The sequence below is a fragment of the Vipera berus genome (genome assembly GCF_964194415.1).
Source record: "Vipera berus genome assembly, chromosome: 2".
Taxonomy (NCBI): domain Eukaryota; kingdom Metazoa; phylum Chordata; class Lepidosauria; order Squamata; family Viperidae; genus Vipera; species Vipera berus.
Window position 1 is genome coordinate 103,577,059 of NC_138203.1, and position 27,254 is coordinate 103,604,312.

General features: G+C 41.7%; 1 protein-coding gene across 4 annotated transcripts in view; it reads right to left on the reverse strand.

Moving 5' to 3' along the window:
• KEL (Kell metallo-endopeptidase (Kell blood group)) overlaps positions 1 to 24,263 on the reverse strand; it is a 68,498-nt gene extending 44,235 nt beyond the window's left edge. The window contains exons 1-4 of one of the 4 annotated variants that reach the window (XM_081321343.1): positions 24,143 to 24,245; positions 23,899 to 24,038; positions 2,142 to 2,274; positions 699 to 902 (exon numbers count right to left, since the gene is read on the reverse strand). In XM_081321343.1, the coding sequence (XP_081177469.1) occupies positions 699 to 902; positions 2,142 to 2,274; positions 23,899 to 23,916 (355 nt within the window). In that variant the 5' untranslated portion in view covers positions 23,917 to 24,038; positions 24,143 to 24,245. Of the gene's footprint in view, positions 1 to 698; positions 903 to 2,141; positions 2,275 to 23,898 lie in introns of all 4 variants that reach the window. The other 3 variants (XM_081321345.1, XM_081321344.1, XM_081321342.1) reach the window with 3 other exon arrangements.
• Between the last annotated feature and the right edge of the window lie 2,991 nt (positions 24,264 to 27,254).

Sequence of the window (27,254 nt, forward strand, 5' to 3'; positions counted from 1 at the left end):
AATTTGGCTGTATTTGAGTGATTTTTTTGTTTGTTTTTTTGCCAAGACTCAGTTTGAAAAACTTTGATACAGAAGAAAGAATATAACACTGCAAGCAGCAGAGATTTTTGGTAATTGTATTACAAGTGGGATGAATAAATGAATTGTACTTTGTGCATCAAATTGAACAACACTTGATGAAATAATGTAAGCAAAAAGAAATCTCTAAAATTATGGGTTCACAGTAGAATATGAATAAGAATAAACCAAAGTTTAAATAATAATCGATTCAAAAGAATAAACAGATTTAAAAGGAATGCATATAGAAAAGGTTAGCTAAAAGCTCTCCTTACCCCTCTAATTGGAGACATTTAGAAAAAAAATGCTCTCCACATCAAAAGAGTAGGAAAATGTTATCTAGTGATACCTCTTGCTGAATAAAAAATTACCATCTGAATTGGTTTTAAAATTGTTCTGTTGCAGGTTGTTATACTTACAATTGGGGATATATGTAGATTTTCTGATAACAGGGAGTTGGTGTGAAAAATCTTAGTACTAATGGATCCATGTCTATTACACGCTATATATTCATTAATGGTATGACTACTACTGTAGCAGCCCTATTTAGAATATGTTCCTGGTTCTTGCCCCCCACCCTCACCCCAGATATCTGCATACGATTTTGACCATAGCAGTAACCATACTCATTTTCCCTCTACCTAAAAGTTTCTTCATGATGAGATGGTTTTCTTCCAAAAGTACATCAAACACATTCACTGAGGGCATATCCATGTTCCATGTGTTATTAGCCTCCCAGTTGCCACATGCATAACTGAAGAAGTCTTCACAAGGATCAATGGTGCCATTCTGAGCCTCCTGAAGTCTAGCCAGGAGCACCAGGCAGGACACAGTATTACAGCTTTCTGCAAAAACATAAGAATAGGAAGGAGGGATAGTAAATTATCTTGCCTTTATTGAAAAGTATAGATTGTTTTACAGGAAAACCAATAACTTTATATACATTCAACTTCCTACATCAGGAAAAATAAAAATAAAATTCCTTTGAGCAAATAAGGGGTGGATAAATAAGAGGGAATGCAATGGAATTAAGATTGTGTTGAAATTCTTCCCTGCCTTCTAGGATGCAATCTCTTCCATAAGGAGCAATTTGATTAATGGCGGTTTTCCATCTAATTTTTCCTTTGATTTTTTTTGTTCTTTCAAAATAAGTTCCACATTACTCAGAAAAACTTTAAGTAACCAAGTCCCGTGAAATGTGCTTCCCAGAATGCCTTGAAAGTCACATGATATAAATCAGGCTAGATCGCCTACCTATATATCTTACACTGTATCATTAATGGTAATATAAGTGACTAAGCACAGTCTATAATAGAATTTGCTATCATCCATCTACTCTCTCCTCAAGTTCTTTCTTCTATCTTTTGGCCATATATATTTAGCTTCAGTAATGTTGTTTGGTCAATGAAGCATCAGAGAAATGGTAACTTCTAAAAGGTGGTAATCAACCTGAATATCTAGAGTTACACCAAGGAGAAATATTTACACTGAATATTTCATTAATATTTCAAGATATGGTGATGCTATATTTTATTATGACAATGCATCGTACAATAGCTGGCTGTGTTTTTAAAATGTAAAATCAGTCTGTATCCATTGCAGAGAATCTGGGTGTAGGAAATAGTTTTCAGGATGAGGTTCCTGTGTCTAAACCTACTGGACCTCACTGTCAAACTGTGTGAGCTGAGAGTACATCACCAATGTCATGCTGTCATTCTGCTCCAATACTAACTCAAAGGAAAGCATCTCAACCAAATATCTCTGTCAGATAGACATACAAAGAGCATCTACACACTACCAGGAGCCACTGACTCCCTTTTAAAAGCAGATCACTTCCCAACAAACTTCTGACAAGAATTGTGTGTAGGATTGCAATCTCCATGCTCTTTAGTCATCATAACTACCCTAAAGCAACTTTATGAAGCAACTTCCAATTTAATTAAGCATTTTTGGTTCCCTCAATCTGACAAAATGTTTTTATCACTCAGTTTTTATGCTTAACCTGGAGAGAACTGGTGATAAGGGAGAGCCTTCAAATGAGCAAACACAGAATAAGTTATTTTAAAAAAGGAAAGCTCTGATACCTTGATCACATGTAATGATAGAGAAGACAATGACTAATACAAGACCAATAACAGCACTGAAGAGTAGAACATAAAGGAACAAGGATTTTCTTTGATGACATCTTTGCACAGTCCCACTTGGATCTTCATCACTCTAGAATCAGAAAAACACAGAAGCAAGTTATTTCCTTGGGTAGACAGGACTACAATAATTCTTATCCAGGAACCAAAATCAGGAGAAGTTTGAGGTCAGGTGAAAATCAGGGAGCAAGTATCAAAACACAGATGATGAATGAATGAAATAATGGAGGAGACTGAGAGTGGTAGATCAGCATGAATTCTCTACACTCATTCTAAAATATAAGAAGTTCAGTTATACAACAAGCCTTTATCGAATACTATTTTCTATTCTAAAAGATCAATGAATTATTTAAGAACACTCATGTTGCATCAATATTTGAATATAATCAATATAATACTTAATAAAATGACTAATGTTTCACTAAAATGTACAACTAGTACTTTCTATGAATACTTCAGATTTTCTAAGCAGAATCACTTCTTTTTTTATTGAAAAGTTTTACAATACATTTTAAGCATAAATTCCTTCCCTCCTGCTACTCCCCAACTTCCCCTCCCTCCCCCTCCCCCCCCCCCCGACTTCCCAGAGCTGAATACAGGGTATTACCTCTAACAAACTTGAGCTAAAATATGCTAACCATCTATAAATACACTTTAAATCCTATCACACTTTAACTCCACTTAAACATAACTAAATAATAATACATCTTATAATTCTAATACTCATTCATATGCTAAATGAAATTTTTTAGTCCCATATTTATTCTGAATATAATCGATCCATCTTCTCCATTCCAAAATATATCTCTGTTGCAATTGTTCTTTCAAATATGCTGAAATTTTTGCCATTTCTGCCAAGTTTGAAACTTTTAAAGTCCACTCTTCTATAGTAGGCAGTTCCTTCTTCTTCCAGTATTGCGCTACTAAAAGTCTTGCTGCCGTTATTAAATTCAACATCAATTTAGTTTCTATAACAGTACAATCTGTAATAATACCCAACAGAAATAACTGTGGAGAAAACCTTATCTTTTTCTTAAATATCTTCTGCATATTCCACCAAATTTTAATCCAAAAAGCTTTGACTTTTTTACAAGTCCACCATATATGGTAGTACGTTGCATCCTCACAACCACACCTCCAACATTTAGGCTGATAATTTGGATACATACATGCTAATTTTTTAGGATCTAAATGCCATCTATAAAACATTTTATAAAAATTCTCTCTTAAATTTTGTGCCTGAGTAAATTTTACATTTCTGACCCAATTTTTTCCCCAAGTATCCATCGTTATTGGCTCCTGAATATTCTGGGCCCATTTTATCATACAATCTTTAACAAGTTCCATTTCTGAATCTATTTCTATCAATGCATTATATATCCTTCTTAAATGCCCTTGTCTTTGATCTCTAATTTGTTTTATCAAATTTTCATCTGTTGTCAAAATGCCAATTTTCTGATCTTCTTTCCATCTAGCTTGTATCTGGCCATACTGAAACCAAGTTTGTACTATTTTTCCTTCTTTTAAAATATTAAATGGCTTTAATAGCCATACATTCCTTTCCAGTCTAAGAATATCTTTATATGTAATCACATCATGTTTAAATCCCAAACTTATATTTTCTATCGCATGTTTAGGTATTGCCCAAATTGGTATTTTATAATTTAACTTGTGTCGATATTTTTTCCAAACTCTCAACAGGGCATACCTTAATATATGTTTCTTAAAAACATTATCCACCTTTTTATCATACAATATGCATGCCAGCCTTATAATAAATCATATCCCTCAATATTCAATAATCTTCCTTCTGTTAAATTAAACCAATTACTAATTGACGATAAAGCCGCAGCCTCATAATATAATTTAAAGTTGGGCATTTTAAGACCACATCTTTCACTTATATCTTGCATTATCTTAAGTTTTACTCTCGGTCTTTTCCCTGCCCAAATAAATTTAATAATAACTTTCTGCCATTCCTCCAAATTTGAATCTTTTTTAAGTATAGGTATCATTTGAAACAAAAATAAAAATTTTGGTAAAACATTCATTTTCACTGCTGCAATTCTTCCCAATAAAGACAATTGTAATTTTCTCTAACTCTTTTTGTATTTTTAACCATAACAATTCATAATTATTTTTATATAATTTCACATTTGAAGCTGAAAGATATACCCCCAAATATTTAATCTTTTTAACTATTTCAAATCCTGTTAATTTTTCTAGAACTACCTTTTGTTCTGTAGTCATATTTTTAGACAATATTTTAGTTTTTTGCCTGTTTACCTTAAATCCAGAAACTTGTCCATATTGCAAAATTATCTCCATTAAATCTATAACCGATTGAGTTGGTTGACTTAATGTAATAACCAAGTCATCTGCAAACGCTCTCAATCTGTAGTCTTGATCTTTAATTTTAACTCCCTTTATTTTATTTCAGTCACGTATCTTAATCAATAATATTTCCAATGTTAAAACAAACTGCAATGGTGACAACGGACATCCCTGTCTTGTACCCTTTTCAATTTTGCAAGCTTCTGTTAAACTACCATTAATTATTATTTGAGCTGTTTGTTTCTGATATATTGCCCTAATAGGTTGTAAAAACTTATCACCAAACTCCATCTTCTCTAAGACTTTAAATAAAAATTGCCAATTCAATTGATCAAACGCCTTTTCAGCATCCAAAAAAATCAGCACTGCAGGGACTTGATTATTTCTTTCCAAATATTCTAATAAGTTTACAATATGTCTCACAATATTTTTCATTTGTCTACCACTTATAAATCCTGTTTGATCACTATAAATCATTTGCTGCATAACCTTCAATAATCTATTTGCTAAAATCTTTGCAAATATCTTATAGTTAGCATTTAAAAGCAATATAGGTCTGTAATTTTCAGATTTGATCTCCTCTAGGACTGTAATAGGTCTGTAATTTTCAGGATTGATCTCCTCTAGGACTGACCGGTTTGATCGCCTTGCAGTCCAAGGGACTCTCAGGAGTCTTCTCCAGCACCATAGTTCAAAGGCCTCAATTCTTTGGCGCTCAGCCTTTCTTATGGTCCAACTTTCACTGCCATACATTGCAACTGGGAAGACCATAGCCTTGACTATACGCACTTTTGTTGACAGGGTGATGTCTCTGCTTTTTAGTGTGCTGTCTAGATTTGTCATGGCTTTCCTCCCCAGGAGCAAGCGTCTTTTAATTTCTTGGCTACAGTCCCCATCTGCAGTGATCTTGGAGCCCAGGAAAATAAAATCTGTCACTACCTCCATTTCTTCCCCATCTATTTGCCAGGAATTGAGAGGGCCAGATGCCATGATCTTGGTTTTCTTAATGTTAAGTTTCAACCCAAGTTTTGCACTCTCCTTCTTCACCCGCAACAAGAGGCTCTTTAGTTCTTCTTCACTTTCTGCCATTAGAGTGGTATCATCTGCGTATCTTAGGTTGTTGATATTTCTTCCGGCAATCTTAATTCCAACTTTTGATTCATCTAGCCCTGCCTTTCTCATGATGTGCTCTGCATATAAGTTAAATAGGCAGGGCGACAGTATACAGCCTTGCCGGACTCCTTTCCCAATTTTGAACCAATCAGTGGTTCCATGTCCAGTTCTCACTGTTGCTTCTTGACCCGCATATAGGTTTCTCAAGAGACAAATAAGATGGTCTGGTACTCCCATCTCTTTAAGAACTTGCCACAGTTTGTTATGATCCACACAATCAAAGGCTTTAGCATAGTCAATGAAGCAGAAGTAGATGTTTTTCTGGAACTCCCTAGCTTTCTCCATGATCCAGCGTATGTTGGCAATTTGATCTCTAGTTCCTCTGCCTCTTCGAAATCCTGCCTGTACTTCTGGTAGTTCTCGATCCACATACTGCTGAAGTCTAGCTTGTAGGATTTTAAGCATGACTTTACTAGCATGAGAAATGAGTGCAATGGTGCGATAGTTTGAACATTCTTTGGCACTGCCTTTCTTTGGAATTGGAATGTAAACTGATCTTTTCCAATCCTGTGGCCACTGTTGAGTTTTCCAAATTTGTTGGCAAATTGAGTGTAGCACTTTTACTGCACTGTCTTTTAAGATTTTGAATAGCTCAGCTGGAATACTGTCACCTCCACTAGCTTTGTTGTTGCTCAGCTTTTCTAAGGCCCACTTCACTTCACATTCTAGGATGTCTGGCTCGAGGTCAGTGACCACCTCATTGTGATTATCAGGGACATTAAGCTCATTCTTGTATAGTTCTTCTGTGTAATTTTGCCACCTCTTCTTAATCTCTTCTGCCTCTGTTAGGTCCCTGCCATTTTGGTCCTTTATCATGCCCATTTTTGCATGAAACGTTCCCTTCATCTCTCCAATTTTCTTGAAAAGATCTCTGGTCCTCCCTATTCTATTGTTTTCTTCTATTTCTTTGCACTGTTCATTTAAGAAGGCATTCTTATCTCTTCTAGCTATTCTCTGGAATTCTGCATTCAATTGGGCATATCTATGTTTTTCTCCCTTGCCTTTCGCTTCCCTCCTTTCCTTAGCTATTTGCAAAGCTTCCTCAGACAGCCATTTTGCTTTCTTGCATTTCTTTTTCTTTGGGATAGTTTTGGTTGCTACCTGTTGTACAATGTCGAGAACCTCTGTCCATAGTTCTTCAGGCACTCTGTCTATCAGATCTAATTCCTTAAATCTATTTGTCACCTCTACTGTATATTCAACAGGGATATGATTTAATTCATACCTGAGTGGCCTAGTGCTTTTCCCTACTTTCTTCAGTTTAAGCTTAAACTTTGCAAGGAGAAGCTCATGGTCTGAGCCACAGTCAGCTCCTGGTCTTGTTTTTACTGACTGTATAGAGCTTCTCCATCTTTGGCTGCAGAGCATATAGTCAATCTGATTTCTGTGTTAACCGTCTGGTGATGTCCATGTGTAGAGCCGTCTCTTGGGTTGTTGGAAAAGAGTGTTTGCTATGACCATCGTATTCTCTTGACAAAATTCTATCAGCCTGTGCCCTGCTTCATTTTGTACTCCAAGGCCAAACTTGCCTGTTATTCTAGTTATCTTTTGGCTTCCTACTTTAGCATTCCAATCCCCCATGATGATAAGGACATCATTTTTTGGTGTTAGTTCTATAAGGTGCTGTAGGGCTTCATAGAACCGGTCAATTTCATCCTCTTCAGCACTGGTGGTTGGGGCATAGACTTGGACTACTGTGATATTGAATGGTTTGCCTTGGATTCGAACTGAGATCATTCTGTCATTTTGAGGATTGTATCCCAGTATTGCTTTTCCTACTCTTTTATTGACTATGAAGGCTACTCCATTTCTTCTGAGGGATTCTTGCCCGCAGTAGTATACCTGATGGTCATCTGAATTAAATTCACCCATTCCTGTCCATTTTAGTTCGCTGATACCTAAGATGTCGATGTTCAGTCTTGTCATCTCTTTTTTTTTCTTTTTTTCATTTTTTTTTATTGAAAAGTTTTAAGATACAGTTTTCCTTTAAAAAACCCCCCTTCCCCCTCCCTCCTCCCCTCCCTACCTCCCCCCTATCTCCCCCCCTCCCCCTCTCCCTCCTCCCTCCCCTGCCTCCCCCCCTACTTCCCCTCCTCCCCCCCTCCCCCCCCCCGACTTCCCAGAGCAAAATACAAGGTATATATCTAAAAAGCAATCATAAACAATCATATACTAACAATTATAAACTCTAAAATCCATCACTCTCTAGCTTATATAGAGTAAACCAATCCTTAATAATACTAAATATGTATAAAGAACTAAAATAAAAGAAAGCTAGCGTCATTCCCTTCTATGTTCTTCCACAATTCACTATTTCCTAAACAAATTCTCATTTACACATCACAAGCACCTATCCCTATTAACCTCTCTAGCCAAAATAGGCTATAATAGATAGTTCTTACACAAATTAACCCACATTAACCCACAAAACTTTCTACCTCTTCCTCTGTAGTAAATTGTCCATTAATTCCAAATTGAAAATTCTGTTACCATACATATCATCCCAAAACTCTTAGAAACACAACTACCACTTGACTGTAAGTATGTTGTGGAAGTTCCATAGATTTCTACTGGTCTTATTTTTTTATCTTTTTTGAGCGTTTTAAGGCAGCACGCGTCACCCTCTGTTCTCTAGGATCATCCAAAAGAGTTGCAGCTTGATCTCCTCCTGTACCATTCTCGTCTATCTGTCCATCTTCATCCTCTTGATGTTCACCTTCTCCAGATCCCTCTGCAGCTTCCAAAAGTGTTGATGGGGTTGCTTTTAAGACATTGTTGTAAAAATCATGCGCTTGCTTCACAGTACCCAAACAGTACCTTTTGCCTTCATACATGAAGCTCAACCCAGCTGGGATCTCCCATCTGAACCTTATATCTCTTTGCTTGAGCTCTTGCACAAGAAATATAAAGTCCTTCCTTCTCTTTAAAATCTTTGGAGGAATTTCTTTTAGAACCAAAACTTCTTGACCAGCAATCACAACTTTAGTATCATAGGCAGCTTGTATAACTTCATCTCTAATTTCCCTTTTTACAAAATAAACCACCACATCTCTAGGCAACTTTCTCTGTTTAGCAATCCACGAGTTCACACGAAACACTTTGTCCATGCCTTGTTTTATTTCAGATGCTGGATGGTTCAATACCACCTCGAAAGCCTCAGAAACCAGCTGCTTTAAATCTTCCTTAATATTCTCTTTTAGGCCTCTAATTCTAACAGCAAACTGCATCTGGTAAAATTGAGCCAGACTCAGTTCGCTATCCATTTTGTCTTTTAAATCTTCAATTTCCAATACTTTTGCTTCTAATATAGCATTCTTTTGAGTCAAATCTTCCACTTTGTCATCCAGCACCTCCACACATTTAGCTACTTTATGCACTGAGGACAAAATGTCTACCTTCATCTCTCTGAATTTCTGTTCCATCCTTTCTTCCATTCTCTGCTCCAATTTCTCCAATTTCTCCTCCATCTGTACAAATTTAACACCCATTGACTCCAAAATTAACTGGGTATGTTTTTCAAGGTCCTTCGATGTCAATACATCGGGAGAATGCAACGCCTGCAGTAATGATTGTTGTTGCACCGGAGAGTTTCCAGCACTCCGAAAAGTTCTAGGGGGAGGTTTAGCCGCCATCTTTTACTTACAATTGTGACGCACTTTCACTTTAAGTTTTAAGCAAAGTCCATCAAGCTCGAGAGTAAAATAAAATAATCCTCTTCATCTCTTCATCTTTCCCTCTTGTACTGCTCTGCCTGCTCTTTTCCTTTCATAGTCTCTCCTTCAAGCAGGGATGGTCGCAGACGCCTGGCTCTGCTCCATGAAATCTGGAGCAGAGACGCTAGCCAGCTGGGAGCAGCCCAGGCTACGGGGGAGTTCAATCCTTCAGCCGCCCAAGCTCCAAGCTCAGGCGGCCCCGGAGAACTCGACCCCTACCTGGGGGCTCACCCCCTCCTCTTCTCCCGAGGAGGGGGCTTCAAATTCGCCCGAACAGCTGATCGGCGCTGTTTCGGGCGAAAAATCACACAGCTGAGCCGCGGGCAGCCCGGGAAGGCTGTCTCCGGCGCCGCGGAGCCACCGGAAGCCCAGTCTTGTCATCTCTTGTTTGACCACGTCCAGCTTTCCTTGATTCATGGATCTTACATTCCAGATTCCTATGGAGAAAAAATCTTTACAGCATCGGACTTTCCTTTCACCACCAGACACATCCACAGCTGAGCGTCCTTTCGGCTTTGGCCCAGTCGCTTCATTCTTTCTGGCGCTACTAGTACTAGCCCTCTGCTCTTCCCCAGTAGCATATTGGACGCCTTCCGACCTGAGGGGCTCATCTTCCAGCGTCATATCGTTTTGCCTTTTGGTACTGTCCATAGGGTTTTCATGGCAAAGATACTGGAGTGGGTTGCCATTTCCTTCTCCAGTGGATCACGTTTTGTCAGAACTCTCGGCTATGACCTGTCCGTCTTGGGTGGCCCTGCACGGCATAGCTCATAGTGTTCTGAACCAGCCCTCTTCTCGCAACCCCTAATTAAGAGAAGAGTCTGGAAAGCGTCCAAGGCTAAAAGGCTTCTGCCAAGATTTAATTACGCAGTTAACAAAAACACAAGAGCTTGTCTTCTCAAGCGGAAAAGTTGCTTTCAGCAACCAGCCCCTCCCCAAACACTTCTTTTATAGAGAGCTCAGGGCGTGGTCTCCCTGTGCCTCCTCCCGAGGAGTCCCATAGTCTTTCTTTGTTTGTCCCTGCTCGTCTGCCTCCTACGTCGGGCGTCCTTGAACAGGGCCAGCTGTGGGTCATCATCCTCCGCACTCTCGGGCTCACACAGCTGAGAAGAGGTCCCCGGCTGAGGACTCTGCAAAGCCTCCAAATCATCATCAGCCGGTTCGTTTCCCTCCTCCCCCACATCTGAGTCCTCCGATACATCGGACCCGGCTGTCGGACCCACAGGCTGGCCCTGAGTCACAACACTATCCCGCACCGCAGGGCCCTTCCCTCGGGTCTGCCGATCCGGATGCGGTCGGGATGGGAACTGTTCGTGAAAAGCAGTCACCAACGCAGGGGCATGAACGGCGGTCGCGTCTTCCCATGTGAAGTCCTCCGGCCCGTACCCTTTCCACTCGATCAGGTACTGGAAGCGACCTTTCAGCCAGCGGGAATCCCTGATGCTGGCGACCTCGTACTCGGGGGTGCTGCCTCCATCACGAGTTCCTGATGGGGGAGGTTCCGCTTGGCGAAGTGGACAGGCCGGTTGTTCGGGGACCAACAAGGACCGATGGAAGACGGGGTGCACGCGCAGGGAACGTGGCAGAGTTAAACGATAGGCGACCGGGTTGATGACGGCCTCGACTGGGAACGGTCCAAGGTAACGGTGGTCCAGCTTCCTCGCCGGCCGAGTGGATGGTAGGTTCCTGGTGGACAGCCAGACCCGATCCCCCACCGATAGTGGAGGCGTATCCCTTCTCGACCGATCGGCGAACCTCTTGTAGTCGGCCTTGGCCTTCTCCAGCTGCCGTCGCACCAACCGATGGATCGCCTGTAACTCCGCCATGAATTCGTTCGCTGCCGGCTCCGGTGAGTCCACGGGAGAAAGAGGGAAGAACCTGGGGTGATAACCCACGTTGGCCAAGAACGGTGTCATCTGCGTGGAGGTGTGTTGCGAGTTATTAAAGGCAAACTCGGCTATGGCCAAATAGTCCACCCAGTTGTCCTGCTGCAGGTTAACATAGCAGCGCAGATACTGCTCTAAGATGCCGATGACCTTCTCGGTACCCCCGTCGGTCTGAGGATGATGCGCGGACGAGAGGCAAACCTTAATGTCCAACGCCCGCATCAACTCCTGCCAGAAGCGGGCTGTAAACTGGGCCCCCCTATCGGAGACGACCCTGTTGGGAAGGCCGTGCAGCCGGAACACCTGTTGGATGAACATGCGACTAGTGGCGCGAGCTGACGGTAAGCCGCGACAGGGGATGAAGTGCGCCATCTTGGTCAACATGTCCACCACCACAAACACTGTCGTGAAGCCGGAGGATGGGGGTAGATCCGTCAGAAAGTCCATGGACACAGCCCCCCAGGGTCTCTTGGGCGTTGGCAAAGGCTGCAGTAAACCAGGCGGGGCCCCTGTCGCTGACTTGGCCTGCCTGCATGGGACGCAGGAGGTGACATAAGACTGGACATCGTGTCGGACTCGGGGCCACCAGAAAGTACGGGAGACCAGGTTCAGAGTCTTGAACAGGCCAAAATGCCCCGCAGCCGGGTTATCATGACATTGGCTGAGGACGAGTCCCCTGAGTGGCCCTCCTGGAACATAGAGCCGGTCACGATAATACAGGAGTCCATCCGTGACCGACCAAGGCGAATCTGGCCCCACCTCTTCCTTCCGCTGAGCCACCCACGCCTCCTGCTGCTGCGCCTCCCGGATCCGAGCCCGTATATCCACCGGCTCCCGTACCGCAGCAAAAGACTCGACGGGGATCACTGTCCTGGGCGGAAGCTTGTCTTCCACTCGGGTGTACTCGGGCTTCCTGGACAGAGCATCCGCTCTCTGGTTGTGCCCGCTTGGTATGTACCGCACCCGAAAGTCAAACCTCGCAAAGAAGAGGGACCACCGGATCTGGCGTTGGTTCAAATTCCGAGCGGTCTGCAGGCTTTCCAGATTCTTGTGGTCCGTCCGGACCTCGATTTGATGCCGCGCCCCCTCCAGATGATGCCTCCAAGCCTCGAACGCCGCCTTGATGGCCAGCAGCTCCTTCTCCCAGATGGTATAGTTGCGCTCCGAGGGATTCAATTTCCGAGAGTGATACGCGCAAGGGAAAAGGGTACCGTTGGGCGTCGCTGCCTGGAGTAACACGGCCCCAATGGCAATGTCGGAGGCGTCCGCCTCCACGACAAACGGCCGTTGCGGGTCAGGATGCTTCAAGATGGGCTCCTTCATGAAGGCGTCCTTCAAAGCTTGGAACGCCTGTTGTTCGGGGGCGTTCCACTGGAACCGAGTCTTCTTCTGCAGGAGCCGGGTGAGGGGGGCTGTCAAGGCAGCAAAGCCAGGGATGAATGTCCGATAGTAGTTGGCAAATCCAAGAAGTCGCTGAACATCCTTCACGCGACGCGGGGGTTGCCAACTCTGCAACGACTCAACTTTACTTGGATCCATGGCGATGCCCTCGGGAGAAATGCGGTGGCCCAAGAAATCAATGGTCACCTGGTAGAACTGGCACTTCTCCAACTTGGCAAACAGCCGATGTTTCCGGAGGCGCTGCAGGACCTGACGGAGATGCTGATGATGCGCTTCACGCGACGGGGAGTAAATCAGGATGTCGTCCAGGTAAATCACAACAAACTGGTCCAACAGATCCCGAAAGATGTCATTCATAAAATGCTGAAACACAGCGGGGGCGTTGGTCAGGCCAAACGGCATCACCGTGTACTCGAAATGTCCATAGCGAGTACCAAACGCTGTCTTCCACTCATCACCCGGCCGAACCCTGACGAGGTTGTAAGCTCCACGCAGGTCCAGTTTCGTGAAGATCTTAGCCTCCCGGAGTCGGTCCAAGAGCTCGGGGATGAGGGGCAGCGGGTAGCGGTTACGTACCGTGATAGCGTTGAGTTTCCAGTAGTCACAGCAAAGCCGTAACTCGCCCGACTTCTTTTTGACGAAGAGCACGGGCGCAGACACTGGCGAGGACGAGGGCCGGATGAATCCACGAGCCAAGTTCTTTGTCAGGAAGTCCCGCAATGCGGCCAACTCGGGCTCCGACATGGAGTACAAACGCCCCACTGGGAGAGGCGCATCAGGGACTAGGTCAATGGAGCAGTCGTAGGGCCTGTGCGGGGGTAATTGGTCCGCCTCTGACTCGCTGAACACGTCAGCAAAGTCGGACAGTACGGGAGGCAAGGAAACCCCTGAGGAACCCTCCACCTGGCCGGCACAGATATGGCGGGTGTGGTCCACGCACTGCAAACTTGGGAAGGTGACCAGGTTCTGAGACCAATAGATCTGTGGATCATGCGCCCGGAGCCACGCCAGTCCCAAGACCACGGGGAAGTGCAGATCCGAAGTGACGTAAAACTGAATGGCCTCCACATGGGTACTGATGGCCATACACACGGGTTGCGTGGCGGCCGTGATAGGCCCGGACAGGAGCACTCGACCATCGATGGTCTCCACAAGCATGGGCGGATCCACCGGACACTGGGGAACAGCCCATTTGGCCACAAAGGCCGAATCCATAAAGTTAGTGGTAGCCCCAGAGTCAATTAAGGCATGGACCGGAATCCCCTCTGGCTTGCCAGGAAGGATCAGTCGTGCCTCCAAAATCAAATGCCGTGGAGGTTCACAGGCACCGTCGGAACGGCGTCGCTCGGCGTGATCGTTGTGGGTCGCCCGATCTTTCACACCGTCTAGATCGGGCTCGGACCGTTTCCCGATAGCAAAGCAGGGGACTTTCTCGGAGCTGGCTTGGTCACTGACGCCCGCTGACGCTTCTTTGGGCAAGAAGCAGCCAAATGTCCAGGGTCCCCACAGTAAAAACACAACCCCTCCGATCGTCGTCTGTCCATTTCCGACACCGATAGACGGGACCTGGCGGCACCCAGCTCCATTGGCTCCTCCCTCTGGACTGGGGGCTCACGCACAACAGGGGCGGCAGGGGTCTGTGGGGTGGCACGGCGACTCTTACGCTGCTGCAGCCGGGCATCGATCCGCAGACAAAGATGGATCAGCCCATTCAGATCTGAGGGAATGTCCACGCGGGCCAGCTCATCCAACATCTCCTCTGACAAGCCATCCTGAAAGGCATCCACGAGCGCAGCCTCATTCCAGGCGGAATCCTGGCTAAGCAGCCGGAAATCGCTGATATAGGCCTGTAGGGGGCGCTGACCCTGCCTCAAAGCTTTCAGACGTCGGGTGGCGGTCTGCGCCTTAATCGGGTCCTCGTACATGAGGCGCATATGGTCACAAAACCCCCCAAAGTTATCCAACAAAGGGCTAGGCTGTGCCAACAGAGGCGTGCCCCAACGAGCTGCATCTCCCGACAGAAGGCTCAACACGAATCCCACCTTATCTCGGTCAGTGGGGAAATCAGCTGCTCTCACGCTGATATAAAGCTGGCATTGTCCCAGGAAGGCAGGAAACAGTTCTGGTTTACCAGCAAATTTATCCGGCATAGCTAACTGACATTTCCTCCTGGGTGGGGGGGCAGCATGTACCTGAGCCTGCAGTTGTGCCACCTGAGTGGCCAGCAGGGTGAGTTGCTGGTTGAGCTGGGCATTCTCGGCAAGAAGCTGCTCCATCGTAGTATTAAGGGGTGGGTGGCTGAAAGCAAACTGTTCTGAACCAGCCCTCTTCTCGCAACCCCTAATTAAGAGAAGAGTCTGGAAAGCGTCCAAGGCTAAAAGGCTTCTGCCAAGATTTAATTACGCAGTTAACAAAAACACAAGAGCTTGTCTTCTCAAGCGGAAAAGTTGCTTTCAGCAACCAGCCCCTCCCCAAACACTTCTTTTATAGAGAGCTCAGGGCGTGGTCTCCCTGTGCCTCCTCCCGAGGAGTCCCATAGTCTTTCTTTGTTTGTCCCTGCTCGTCTGCCTCCTACGTCGGGCGTCCTTGAACAGGGCCAGCTGTGGGTCATCATCCTCCGCACTCTCGGGCTCACACAGCTGAGAAGAGGTCCCCGGCTGAGGACTCTGCAAAGCCTCCAAATCATCATCAGCCGGTTCGTTTCCCTCCTCCCCCACATCTGAGTCCTCCGATACATCGGACCCGGCTGTCGGACCCACAGGCTGGCCCTGAGTCACAACACATAGCTTCATTGAATTACGTAAGCCCCTTCGCCACAACAAGGCAGTAATCCATGAAGGGGTGTTGTTGATTAGGTGCATATAATCCAATTAAAACTATTTTCTTCCCTTCTATTAAAAGTTCAATTATAATATATCTTCCTTGTTTATCTGCTTCAATTAGATTAGCTATTAAAGTCTTCTTCACATAAATAACTACACCATTTTTCTTTTCTGGAGCAGATGCAATAAACTGTATACCCAATCTAGAATTTATCAAATATTTTTGATCAGATACACAGATATGCATTTCCTGTAAACATATAACATCATTTTTAAATTGTTTCAAATACTGAAATATTTTCTTTCTCTTTTGCGGTGAATTTAAACCATTAACATTCCAAGTTAGAAACTTTGTCGCCATCTTTTGCAACTTGAAGCTTTCGGAGCATATCTTGCAGATCCACAATCAGCTGCCTCTTTGGTCTCGCTCCTCCCACTGCTTCACTAATAGATTCTTGAGTTGTAATTGTAGAATACTGTTTCTGTTGCTGTTGTTGTTGTTCCTTTCATCTGGTTGCAGCCTGTGTCACTCTTTGAGCCTTTGATTCTTCTAATGGGACCAAGGGCTGAACAATTTCCAGAGTTTGCTGTGCTTCTTTTGGAGTCAGCAAGGTGATTTCTTCACCTTGCTGTATACCTTCCGATTGTGTCTGTTGTGCTCCTTCTTCCTTTCCTCTTTTAAATTCTGGGGATGGCGGTGGGTCTGCTTTCAGTATATTACAATAAAAGTCTCATGCCTTCAGAACTGTATTAAGACGATATCTTGTACCAGCATAATTCACCACTATCCCAGTTAGTATCTCCCATCTAAACTGGATCTGTCATTTTTTAAATTCATCTGTCAGGAAAACAAACTCCTTCCTTTTTCTTAAAATTCTTGGTGGAATTTCTTTCAAAATTAAGACCTCTTGATCAGCCACTTTAAATCTGTTATTATAAAAGGCTTGAATAATCGCATTTCTGATCATTCTCTTTGTGAAATAAACAACCACATCTTTTGGTAATTTTCTTTGCCTAGCAATCCAGGAGTTGACACGAAATATTTTATCTATTTCCAATATAAAATCTTCAACTTGCCAACCCAAAATAGGCGCCACAGCTTTTGCCAATATCTCTTCCAAATTTTCTTGTGGATTTTCTTTCAAACCTCTTATCCTCAAAGCAAACTCCATGTCTATATTCTATCATTACCACCTCATCATCAATTTTATCCATTTTATTCTCAGCTTCACACATTTTAGCCTCCAATATCAAATTGTTTTGCTTAACTTCTTCCACACGTTCATCCAAACTCTCAATACAAACTGTCAGTCCCTGAAATGCCAGCAAAATATCCTCTCGTATTTCCTTATTCTTCTCATTAATGAGCTCTGCCATTTGCTCAGATATTTTCTCAGATTGAAGTTTTAAAGCATCTTTTAAATCTTTTAGTGTTAATGTGGGTGTAGGTGCTGTGAGGGGTGGCATCAATGTCTGAAATCCAGATTGTTGAACTAGTGATGCCTCCGCACTTTTAGAAACGGTAAATCTAGGTGGTTTGGAAGCCATTTTAACACCCAATTAACTTTCGTTTCTCACTTTCACTTTTCCACCCAAATTGCAATTTTGTTGCTTCACTGTTAAATATCCAAATCTTTTAAATCTCTTTTAAGCCAACTTCCTCTGTGAAGATCTGACCTGGAAAGTTAACACAACCCAGGTAGCTAGAAAGGCCCAACAGAGGCTTCACTTTCTTAGGGTCTTGCGGAAGAACAGGGTAGAAAAACGGCTAATGACCCTCTTTTACCGGTCTACTATAGAGAGCGTCCTCTCATATGGTATTGTGGTTTGGTATGCTGGTCTGACAGCCGCGGACAGGAAAGTATTACAGAGGGTAGTGAGCACAGCACAAGACATTGTGGGCTGTCCCCTGACACCACTGGATGACATTGCCAGGGCTCGTTGCCTTGGAAGAGTGAGGAAGATTCTCAGGGATGACTCACACCCTGGATGGTATCTCTTTACTCTCCTACCATCTGGTAGGAGATATAGGAGTATAAACAGCCGTACCAACAGGCTGAAAAATAGCTTTATCCATGGGCTGTTAGGCTTTTAAATGGGATATAATCTCTGTGAATTTATGCAGAATTGACTTGGGAGGCCGGTGTGTGGTGTAGTTGGTTCACATGGTGTGGTAGGATGGAGGGTTTGTTGTCACTGTGTGTTTGGGGGGAGGCTCAGCTAATCTCAATGTACACATGTTGTACTTTGACAATAAAGATTTATTATTATTCAAATGTTTTTAACAGTCTTTTACAACTTTAAAAATCCACTTTCTGTCTTTCTCCTTGATCTTTTATTTTATTTTCCTTATTCTTTTGTTCTTCCCGCTTTCTCCAAAAAGTTTTTTCCGGCGCCATCTTCCTCCCCTTCTTTTAAGTTAAACCAGAGTTAAATATCATATACTTTCTGTTTCAATATTCTCCTGCTCAGATCTGCCTGCGTCCAAGTAATCCAGAGTACAATATTGAGTGCAGGGATGGTTGCAGCATCCTGCTCTGTTTTAAAGCCTTAAAACAGAGGAGTCCCCGAGTCCGGAGTTAATTCAGGCTCCGAGGGAGCTCTCACCCTTCGACCCCCAGATTGATAATTCTGGGGGTCTAGGGGAGCTCTACCTCTACCTGAATGCTCACCCTCCCCTCTTCTTCCGAGGGGAGGATTCCCAAACCGTGAAACAGCTGATTGTCGCTGTTTTCACGATTCGAACGGAACAACGGGGCTGACGGTCAGAAATGACCACCATCGACGGAGCCTTGCCACCCGGAAGTCCCCAGAATCACTTCTTTTTTATTTGTATAAATCTTATACAATTATCAATACTCAGGACTTAGAATGCCACCTTTTAATTAAATGAGGACTTCTATTTTTATCATTTATCAGTGTTTGGGAACTCATTGCTTGTAGTGGTGCCATTAAAACAGACCAACCAGAACCCAAATCAGCAATATTCATGGAGAGAGGAGCTTCCAATTGAGTTAGGACTGGTTTACTTTCTGACAAGTATGACTAAACTGTCTAATTCATATTCTCTTTACGAAAGTCTCTATGAGTCCATTTAGTTCACAAAGATCCTTCTTTTACTCTGGAAAGCTGAATTAGAGGTGGGATGATACCATCAGTTTTCAAAGCAAATGGAGAATATGTAATAAACATACAAAATGAAATGAAATGTTTTGATGTAAATAGGAGTATGGGTGGAAATAGAGATGGAAGTGAACAAATGCCATAATGAAACAGTTTAGGTAAGATGTAAAATAATGGGAAATACATTTGAGGATTTTTAAATTCCTTCCCTTTCTTTTTTTAACTCTTTCATACACTTCCTGCTCTCTAAAAAATTGGATGACAGGGTACTCTGCAAGCTCTTACTTGTGCACTGAAAAATTAATACAACCTTGGGCATCACAGGATATAGTCAGCAGCTTCAGGTAGTATATTTATAGCTGTCATATCAAATACTCCAGATAGAACTTGCATAACAACTTTCATAATTAAACTTTCATAACATCACCTAAAATCAATTTGCATGTATCACTGAGAGTCTTCATTCATTGATCATTTCTAGAGAAGCAACCTTGTCAAATTTGTTGCCACAAAAGTGACAACCTACATTTATTAAAGTGGAGACTACAAAAGCATATGTCATAATCAATGTTGATTTCTAAGGTGCAACCCATAGCAAGCATTAACACCTGAATAACCATGTCTGGCCTCAGAAATTAAGCAGAATCGGGACTTGGTTGATTCTTAAGTACAGTAACTGGCCTCCAGGGAATACCAAGGTTGGAAGCTAGACTGGGCAGCAGCTAGCCCTGATTTGCTTTGATGGCAGCCTGGGGAGGGGAGAAAGAGGGATACAGGGAGGGAGATGAAAGGAACTAGAAGTGCCAACCGGAGACAAGGTTTGAATGATTTAAGGACACAGGCACAGGAATGGAATGTGAACACCCACCAAAGAGGCATCAAACTTTAGAACTGTTACCAAACCCACTAATTTGAACCTTATTGGACACTCTACAAGATAACCAGGGAGAGGCCCTGGAAAAAGGGAAAATTACTGGCTTTATGCGGGAATCCTCAGATATGCTTTCTTAAGAGCCTTGGTGGAGCAGTGGGCTAATGCCTCCTTAAGTAACACCAGCTGCCTGCAATTAGTGCAGGTTCGAGTCCCCCCAGGCTCAAGGTTGACTCAGCCTTCCATCCTTCCGAGGTAGGTAAAATGAGGACCCAGACTGTTGGGGGCAATAAGCTGACTTTGTAATAATGCCGCTTGGGGGGTGTGCGTGAAAGCCCTAATAAGCAGGCATATACATAGAATGAAGGCTACTGCTAAGCTTGTAAGCTGCCCTGAGTCTTCGGAGAAGGGCGGGATATAAATGGAATTAAAATAAAAAATAAAAATAAAAAATATGGGTTTTGCTTACGCTGTAACCACTTGGCTTTAGTAAAGGTGTACCTTTCACTGCAAATGAAGCCAATGGTCTTTCTTTCCTAAACACCCATGCTGGGACAGGCCTAGAGAAGTCCAAATCATCATCATCATCCCAGAAGGCAAAACAAACAAAAGTCACCTAGACAGATCTATGAAGTTACCAAATATTGCACTCTCCTTTTAAAGAGAGTATTATTTTTGATATATCTAATGGCTTTACAAGTCCTGAAAATGATTAATTAAACTATAAATCTATACACACATATGCACACAGTACTCCCATAGTTCTAACAAGAAAACAAAATGGATGTCTCCATGAAATAACTGGGAGCTGAGCTTAATTTGATGGAAACTACTTTTTCATGTCTTGATTAAATTAAATAACAGACATCCACTTGCAAAAGTCCCTGTGTTTTCTAGAGCTACTGCAAATGCATCAGTTTTTTTCAATATCAGCAACTTCAAGAAGTGTGGGCGCTCCCCAGCCATCATGCTGGCTGGGGAATTCTGGGAGTGGAAGTCCACATATGTTGAAGTTGCTGAGGTTGAGAAATAACAGCTTACAGCATAAGTAAAGGAAAAGTAACATGTACAGAATGATGAAAGTGCAAATGCTGGTCCAAATTTGCCAACAACAAAGATGCCTCACAGTCCTCTCTGTGTATCACTGCCAGTACAATATGGAGGTCAAAATGAAGTACTTGAATCTTAGAGACATGACTCTTTTTCGGTTTGCCCTACCACACATAATGCCTGTCGTTTTTGAAAGAATGAAATCAATCATTAAATATTTTTGCCATTTTGGCAACTGCCTCAAACCCACGGCAGCTCTTCCAAATCAGAAACTCACAGTACCTTCTTTAATGTTTTGAACTGAAAGGGACAGAATACCGGTACATGATTTTCAGCATGATTTTCTACAAGATAGCCAGGTTAGATGTAGGTGCTGACTTAGACTTTCATGGCTAAGTTCTTCCTTAGCCATGAAAGCCTTCTTGGTGACTTTGGGCCAGTCATTTTCTCTCAGCTCAATTCACCTCACAGGATTGTTGTGGGTTAAACAGAAAGAAATAATGTGTATGTTCACTGCCTTGAGTTATCTATAAAAAAAGTTAATTATTTTTCATATGAAACTAATTTATACCCTCAATATTTTAGGGCAGAAACTGCAAGGTCTTACTCCTTTTCTTTTTTCTATGAAGTGGCAAAGAGCTAAACCTTTTCATAGATAATGGAGAATCTTAGAACAGTCTGTTTACTAAACCATTTCCTCAACATTTGTCAACTTGTGAACCAACCATCACAATTATTTTTACATAATTCTACAATTTTCTAGAGCTGCAATCTGAATTCAGCATGTTGCATTGTGGTACATATTTTTTCTGCAGATATAAGCTGTGTGAGAGAATCGTAGGGAGAGTGGCAGCTGACGAAGGAAGAAAACAATTATTGTATGCAGAGAACAAACCCAAGGCCCATCATAGCACCTTCAGCCATATAATCACTGCCAGGTCATCCTCATCTCTTGACATTTTTGTATGCAGACCTATAAAGCAAGGATTGCCAGATCCCTGGAATAAAAGATTCAGGGAAAAGATTTGGAAGAACCACTTTCTGGGGTTCTTCTGTAACCAAGCTTAAATCAGCAGATGGAAGCAGCATACAATAGTACTCGGCCTATACGTATATGTATGATAATCTTCAATCTAGTGATCTCCATAGGAGTTGGAAATTGGAAATAGTTGTAATTGTAGTTGTAATAGTTGTAATTCCCAACTATTAGGATTGGACTGGGAGGTTTAAGGGATGTTATTCTAAGAAAAAAAAACCTGCTTTACCACATTCAGTTCTAAAATAGAGGCAAAGGTAGTAAGGAGCTATCTTACATTTTCTTATCTGGAGCTAGGCCAAAACAAAACTTAGCCTCATTTTTTAAAAAGGAAGAATTAACATAAATATATAATTACATCTAACTTCCAAGTCAAAGTAACTTTAGTATTACGTTTAGCCTTAGGTGTTAATAACAGTTCATTAAAGCAAATCCATGGTACAGAAATATTCTTCTATTGAATATTGTGCAAGATTCCCAAAGTTTATTTTTTTTAAAAAAAGAATGTCATACATGTAAATACCAGCTGTTTTCTCATTATGTGAAGTCTGTATCATTATGTGAAATCTTAACTTTGCATGCATGAGGCAGCTCAGTGTTATTTTTGGTATTCTGTAAAATGACAAGGTTAATTTTTCCTGAATTTCTCCATAAAATTCCATTTTGATTTGATGTTTAGGAGCTCTGCCCATGCCAAATGTTGTTCTTGCTTAAATAAATGAACTTTGCAGGAAAAGGGTTCAATGTTGTCAGATTTGCTCTCTAACTGGAATGTCCTTTACAATCAGATTATCATTGGTTATTTTAAAGATTGTACCTTAGAAATGATGCTAGGAGAGAATTTGAAAAAGAAATGTTACTTTACTTATTTATTTGCTTCACTAACTCCCATCTCTCATCAGTAGAAGTTGGGGGATGGGAAGAATATATTTTGTGCCAGGCTTGTTTATATGATAGTTTTAAAGAAGAGTTTTGCTTTGTTTTGTTTACAGAATAGATGAATGAATTAATTTCATGTACTTTTCTTCAGTGCTTTTTACTCCCAGGTGCTAGTACTAATTCCTTGTTACTTCTCCTTTCCTCTGCCTTAAAACCCATTAATGTTGTTCTGAGATTTGACATATGTATTTCTAATCACATGATCTACTTTCACTCTCAATGTTATTACCTTCTCATAATATTGAGACATATCAAGAACCTCCAAGAATATTTTAGAAGACCTATGAATTAATACTAAAGACAAATCAAGTTGACAAGCATTTATCCAAATAGTCACCAGGAATGAAGCCTGACACCATGACAAAATGCTCTGTGAAATTTGGCAAAAATAATACTTAATAGTAATCTGCTCTATGTTAAAATTTTCTTCTATTTTAGCTAAAAAGAAAACCGATTCTGAAGCATGTGGTTTATAAGTCCCTATTGTGAATCCTATGGTAGTTAGCATTTTCTTATCCTCTAGTTCTGGCAAATTTCAATCTGTTCTGATTTAAAAGATTTAAAAGTTATTATGCTTTTCCAACAGCAGGGAGACAGCTATTTTTCTCAGTTTGGTTTCAAAATTGGGAACCAAGTAGAATGGGCTGTCTCCTGGACTAAGACAGACACAAGGATCTCACTGCAAAGTAAGTGAAATATATGTGATATATATTCTACCATCAAAAAAAGTTCTCATTGGAACATTGAGCAATTAACATAAAGTGTGAGTTATCTAAGTAATAAGTAAAAAATAATCTCATCAAGTTTGTATTTGTTTGTATATTGCTTAAGGATAATCTCTATCACTTGCGATTGATCTTACCTTAAAATATGTTTAGCTTAAACAAATCCAGCACAACATATTCAAAGGGGGGGAGATGGAAGTCAAATATTGTAAATGAAAATATCTGACAAGCCAAGATCAGTGCAGCCAGACCCCAAAGATGACTCATTACATTAAATATCATTACATTTCAAAAGCAGTTGTAGATAACTTGTTGGAATGAATTCTGAGTCTGGCTGTAAATGAACTAGAGTACAAGCTAAAAAAAAACCTCTCTGCTTCTGATAATTTCTCTGTCCTAGAGTTAAGTCTGGCTCCAAAAACACGTATACACACAAAAATTCCATTTTAGCTGGTAGACGTTTGTGTGGTGGTAGTGATAGAGACGAAGTGTATCTTTTCATTCTAAATATCAGGAGCTAATTAGCAACATATCTTTTAGTTTGCAAATTAAAGCAACTAATGCCTGAGAAGATAAATGCCTAAAATAAGGTGAGCAAAGAGAGAAAAGTGGGCTCCATCCTACCTGCGGCGATGTCCTCATGATTTGACTTTTGAATTCTTTGCAAAGCTTCTCTCTTTCTCCGTGTCCTTTACTCCACCTTCTCCTTAGGGGTTAGCAAAGTATATCATTTCAGAGCAGAGACCAAGCTTTCTGCTCTTATTCTGGCTGGAGGCAAGACAGAGGAGGAGATGAAGGAGGAGTGGCGGGGAAACTGGTCAAAATAACATCCCTGAAGGAAAAAGAAGCAGATAACTTTCACACCCACTTCTTCTTTGTGTCATGGTTTCCTCCTGGAATGTACAGTTCAAACACACTTTCTACTTCTTGGAATGGAACTTATATATCCTTTTTCTCCAGTAACTGCACAGCAACTTCATTGCCTGCAATGGTTTCAAGACTGCAACCCCTGGCTGTCATTTTGCTGCTCTGTCCCCCCACCCTCAGGGATATTATCTCTTCCTCACATGCACATGGAGACACACCCAATGCTAGGACCCAACTGCTCAACCACACTTGACATTCAATCCATAATTTGCCCTCATAATTGTCCTGCTGCTGCCTATTACCCATCTTGCCACAACTTTGCATGCCTCCTTTGATCTGATATATTTTCTGCATCCTGCCTGTTCCAACTCGCCATGCTGGGCCCTCAGCCTTCCGTTAACATTAAGGTACAAATAATGCAAGCTTTGACTTCCACTGATCCGTCTCCTTTTTCTGCCCAGTTTCTAAAACAAGTGATACTATAAATGTATTTCAGTGACTGACATTAACACAATATTCTCTTTATGTGAATAGAAAATTCATAAACCACTTTTGAAATATGCAGCCATCCAAAATGCTAGACTTCATTTTATTAGTCTGGTAAGCTTTTTCTCACTGGAAAGCACCCTTGGACAGACGTTTTGTGGCAAAGAAAGTGAATGCTTAATTTTCCTTTTGTCAGCAGCTTTCTTTTAGCTCCTTCTAGATGGAGCACCGATGATTATGTTACCTAGTCCAGTAACAAAATCTCTACAAGCAAATAACTAAGCTCAGAGAGCAGCAAGGACTCCTGAGTTCTATTTTTTTCATTCTTCTCATCTCATTTCTTAACCCATGATTACACATACAAAGAAACATTAGAAGATATTGTTCTCTGCTCCTAAATGTCTCTCTCTGGAGAACATGGCAATAATGTGCCATCAGACTCCTTTTACATATGGCTACAGTGTAACTTGCAAATTCAGCCTGTTTAGGTCAAATTTTCTGCCCTCAATAACTGTGCCCAATAATTCTGTTTAATTTGATTAGGAGGAAATTTTGCTTTTTTAAAAATTTTGGGTTTTTTTGCTTATGAGATTTAGAAGCCACCTGACTCCAGAACAACTCTGAGAACTTTATCCTAAGAAAAATAATAATCAATAAAAAGGTTGTATGAGTCTGGACAAATATCACTTCCTATATTCTCCTTATAACATTATAAACCTAGACTAGGACACACCCCCAGATATTTTATCCTGAATTGCACATTGAGAGTAGCATTCTTGCAATGATGAGATAAGGATTATTATGAAATATTGTTGGTTTTCCAGTCGGCTGAGTGTAGCCCTTATAAAAAAAAAGCTGATAGTTAAGGGTGGGAGGAGGAGGAGGAGGAGGAGGAGGAGGAGGAGGAGGAGGAGGAGGAGAAGAAGAAGAAGAAGAAGAAGAAGAAGAAGAAGAAGAAGAAGAAGAAGAAGAAGAAGAAGAAGAAGAAGAAGAAGAAGAAGAAGAAGAAGAAGAAGAAGAAGAAGAAGAAGAAGAAGAAGAAGAAGAAGAAGAAGAAGAAGAAGAAGTTCCTTGAATATGCTGAGGAAAGTTAGGGTTTTTTATTTTCCTCCTTAGCATAGTATTTTTCTGTGAAGTTTTTTCATCTTTCAATTATATAACTTCCATCTGATATCAGTAGAGATAATCCCAGAAAAAAATTATATATAGGATACACCCACTGCTGAACCTCCAATAAGGGCTTTATACTTAGAATTAGCTTCAAATCTCAACAAATATATTAAGGGATAAAGACTATTTAATTCTGATTTTGCGTCATCACCCTTAAAACCACCGGAAAAACTTTTGTAAATGTTTCCAGATTGCTCTGAAAACACTTGTTTCTGCTTAAGCTTTTATTCTTTTTCTTTATAGGTGATACTTTTTTGACAGATCCCATCATTGCACTCTCCCCAATCTCACATCTAATACTGATGATGGCACATTATAAGAATGCAAAGCATCAATACACTTTAAGGCGGTGTTCAATCAGGGTTGACAGAAGTGAAAGAGAATAAATAGGTCTAAAAGTATTGCTCAACAAGAACACGTAGGAACATGAAAGGGGCAAGAATTTGCAGATTCTCACTGTGGCTCATTGATGCACCAATTGCTACCAACAAATGCCTTCACAAGAAGGCAGGATGTCTATGCAGAAGCGCTGAAGAGAGCACGGAAGGTGCAAGGCTGACATTGTTGATGATCCATGATTACCAGTCCAGAGCCCAGGTAAACAGATCCACTGGATCAACTGCATCAAGCCCACTATGAAGCTTTCCTTTGAAACTGCTTCTCTCTAACAATTTAAATGACACTGCAGATTACTTCCCATGCTCTCCATAGCTCTTGTATGATGGAAGTCTAAAGGCAGAGTAGAAACCCAGAACACTCAACACTGTGACCTTGGGAGCAGAAATTAGGAAGAACATTCCAGCACCAATACTTGATTGAGATGTAAAATAATGCTGTGTTTCTGATAGCGACTGAACTTCAGAAATACTATTAAGCCAATATTATATCTTACTCCAAGGAGGGAAAGGTGAGAGAGGGCAGAAGGGGAGTATCACACCACACACTTTGAGTCAGCTTCTGCTTGGTGAAGGCCAAAGAATGATCTCTGTTACAACTTGGAGCTGGACCTTGACCTTAGAAAAAAATGCAAGGGCAAAAATGGGACGGAAACCCCAATCTTGTGATACAACATACCAAGCATAGTCTATCTTTCATTCCTGCAGGGTAATCTGGCACGGCAGTTGTTGGTTCTGCTGTCATTGTGTTTGCAATGGCACAAGAACATGGATTTGAAAGGAATATTTTATATCTCCGAGTAATTAATTTTATTGTAGCTTACAGCAGGAAAGAGGAGGAGGCACCTTCATTTTTTTTCAGGGCAATGTACAATAACTGATCAATCTAAATCTAAACTGATTAGCAATTAGAAAATAACTCCAGCAACATTTGTTTATTTTTTTTAAAAAAAATTATATAGCTGCCTATCTCATATGAAACTCTGGGCAGTTCCCAATATGGATTGTATAAGATAAACCACAAATCCAGTGAGCTGCATGAGGATACCATTTATCGTTGCG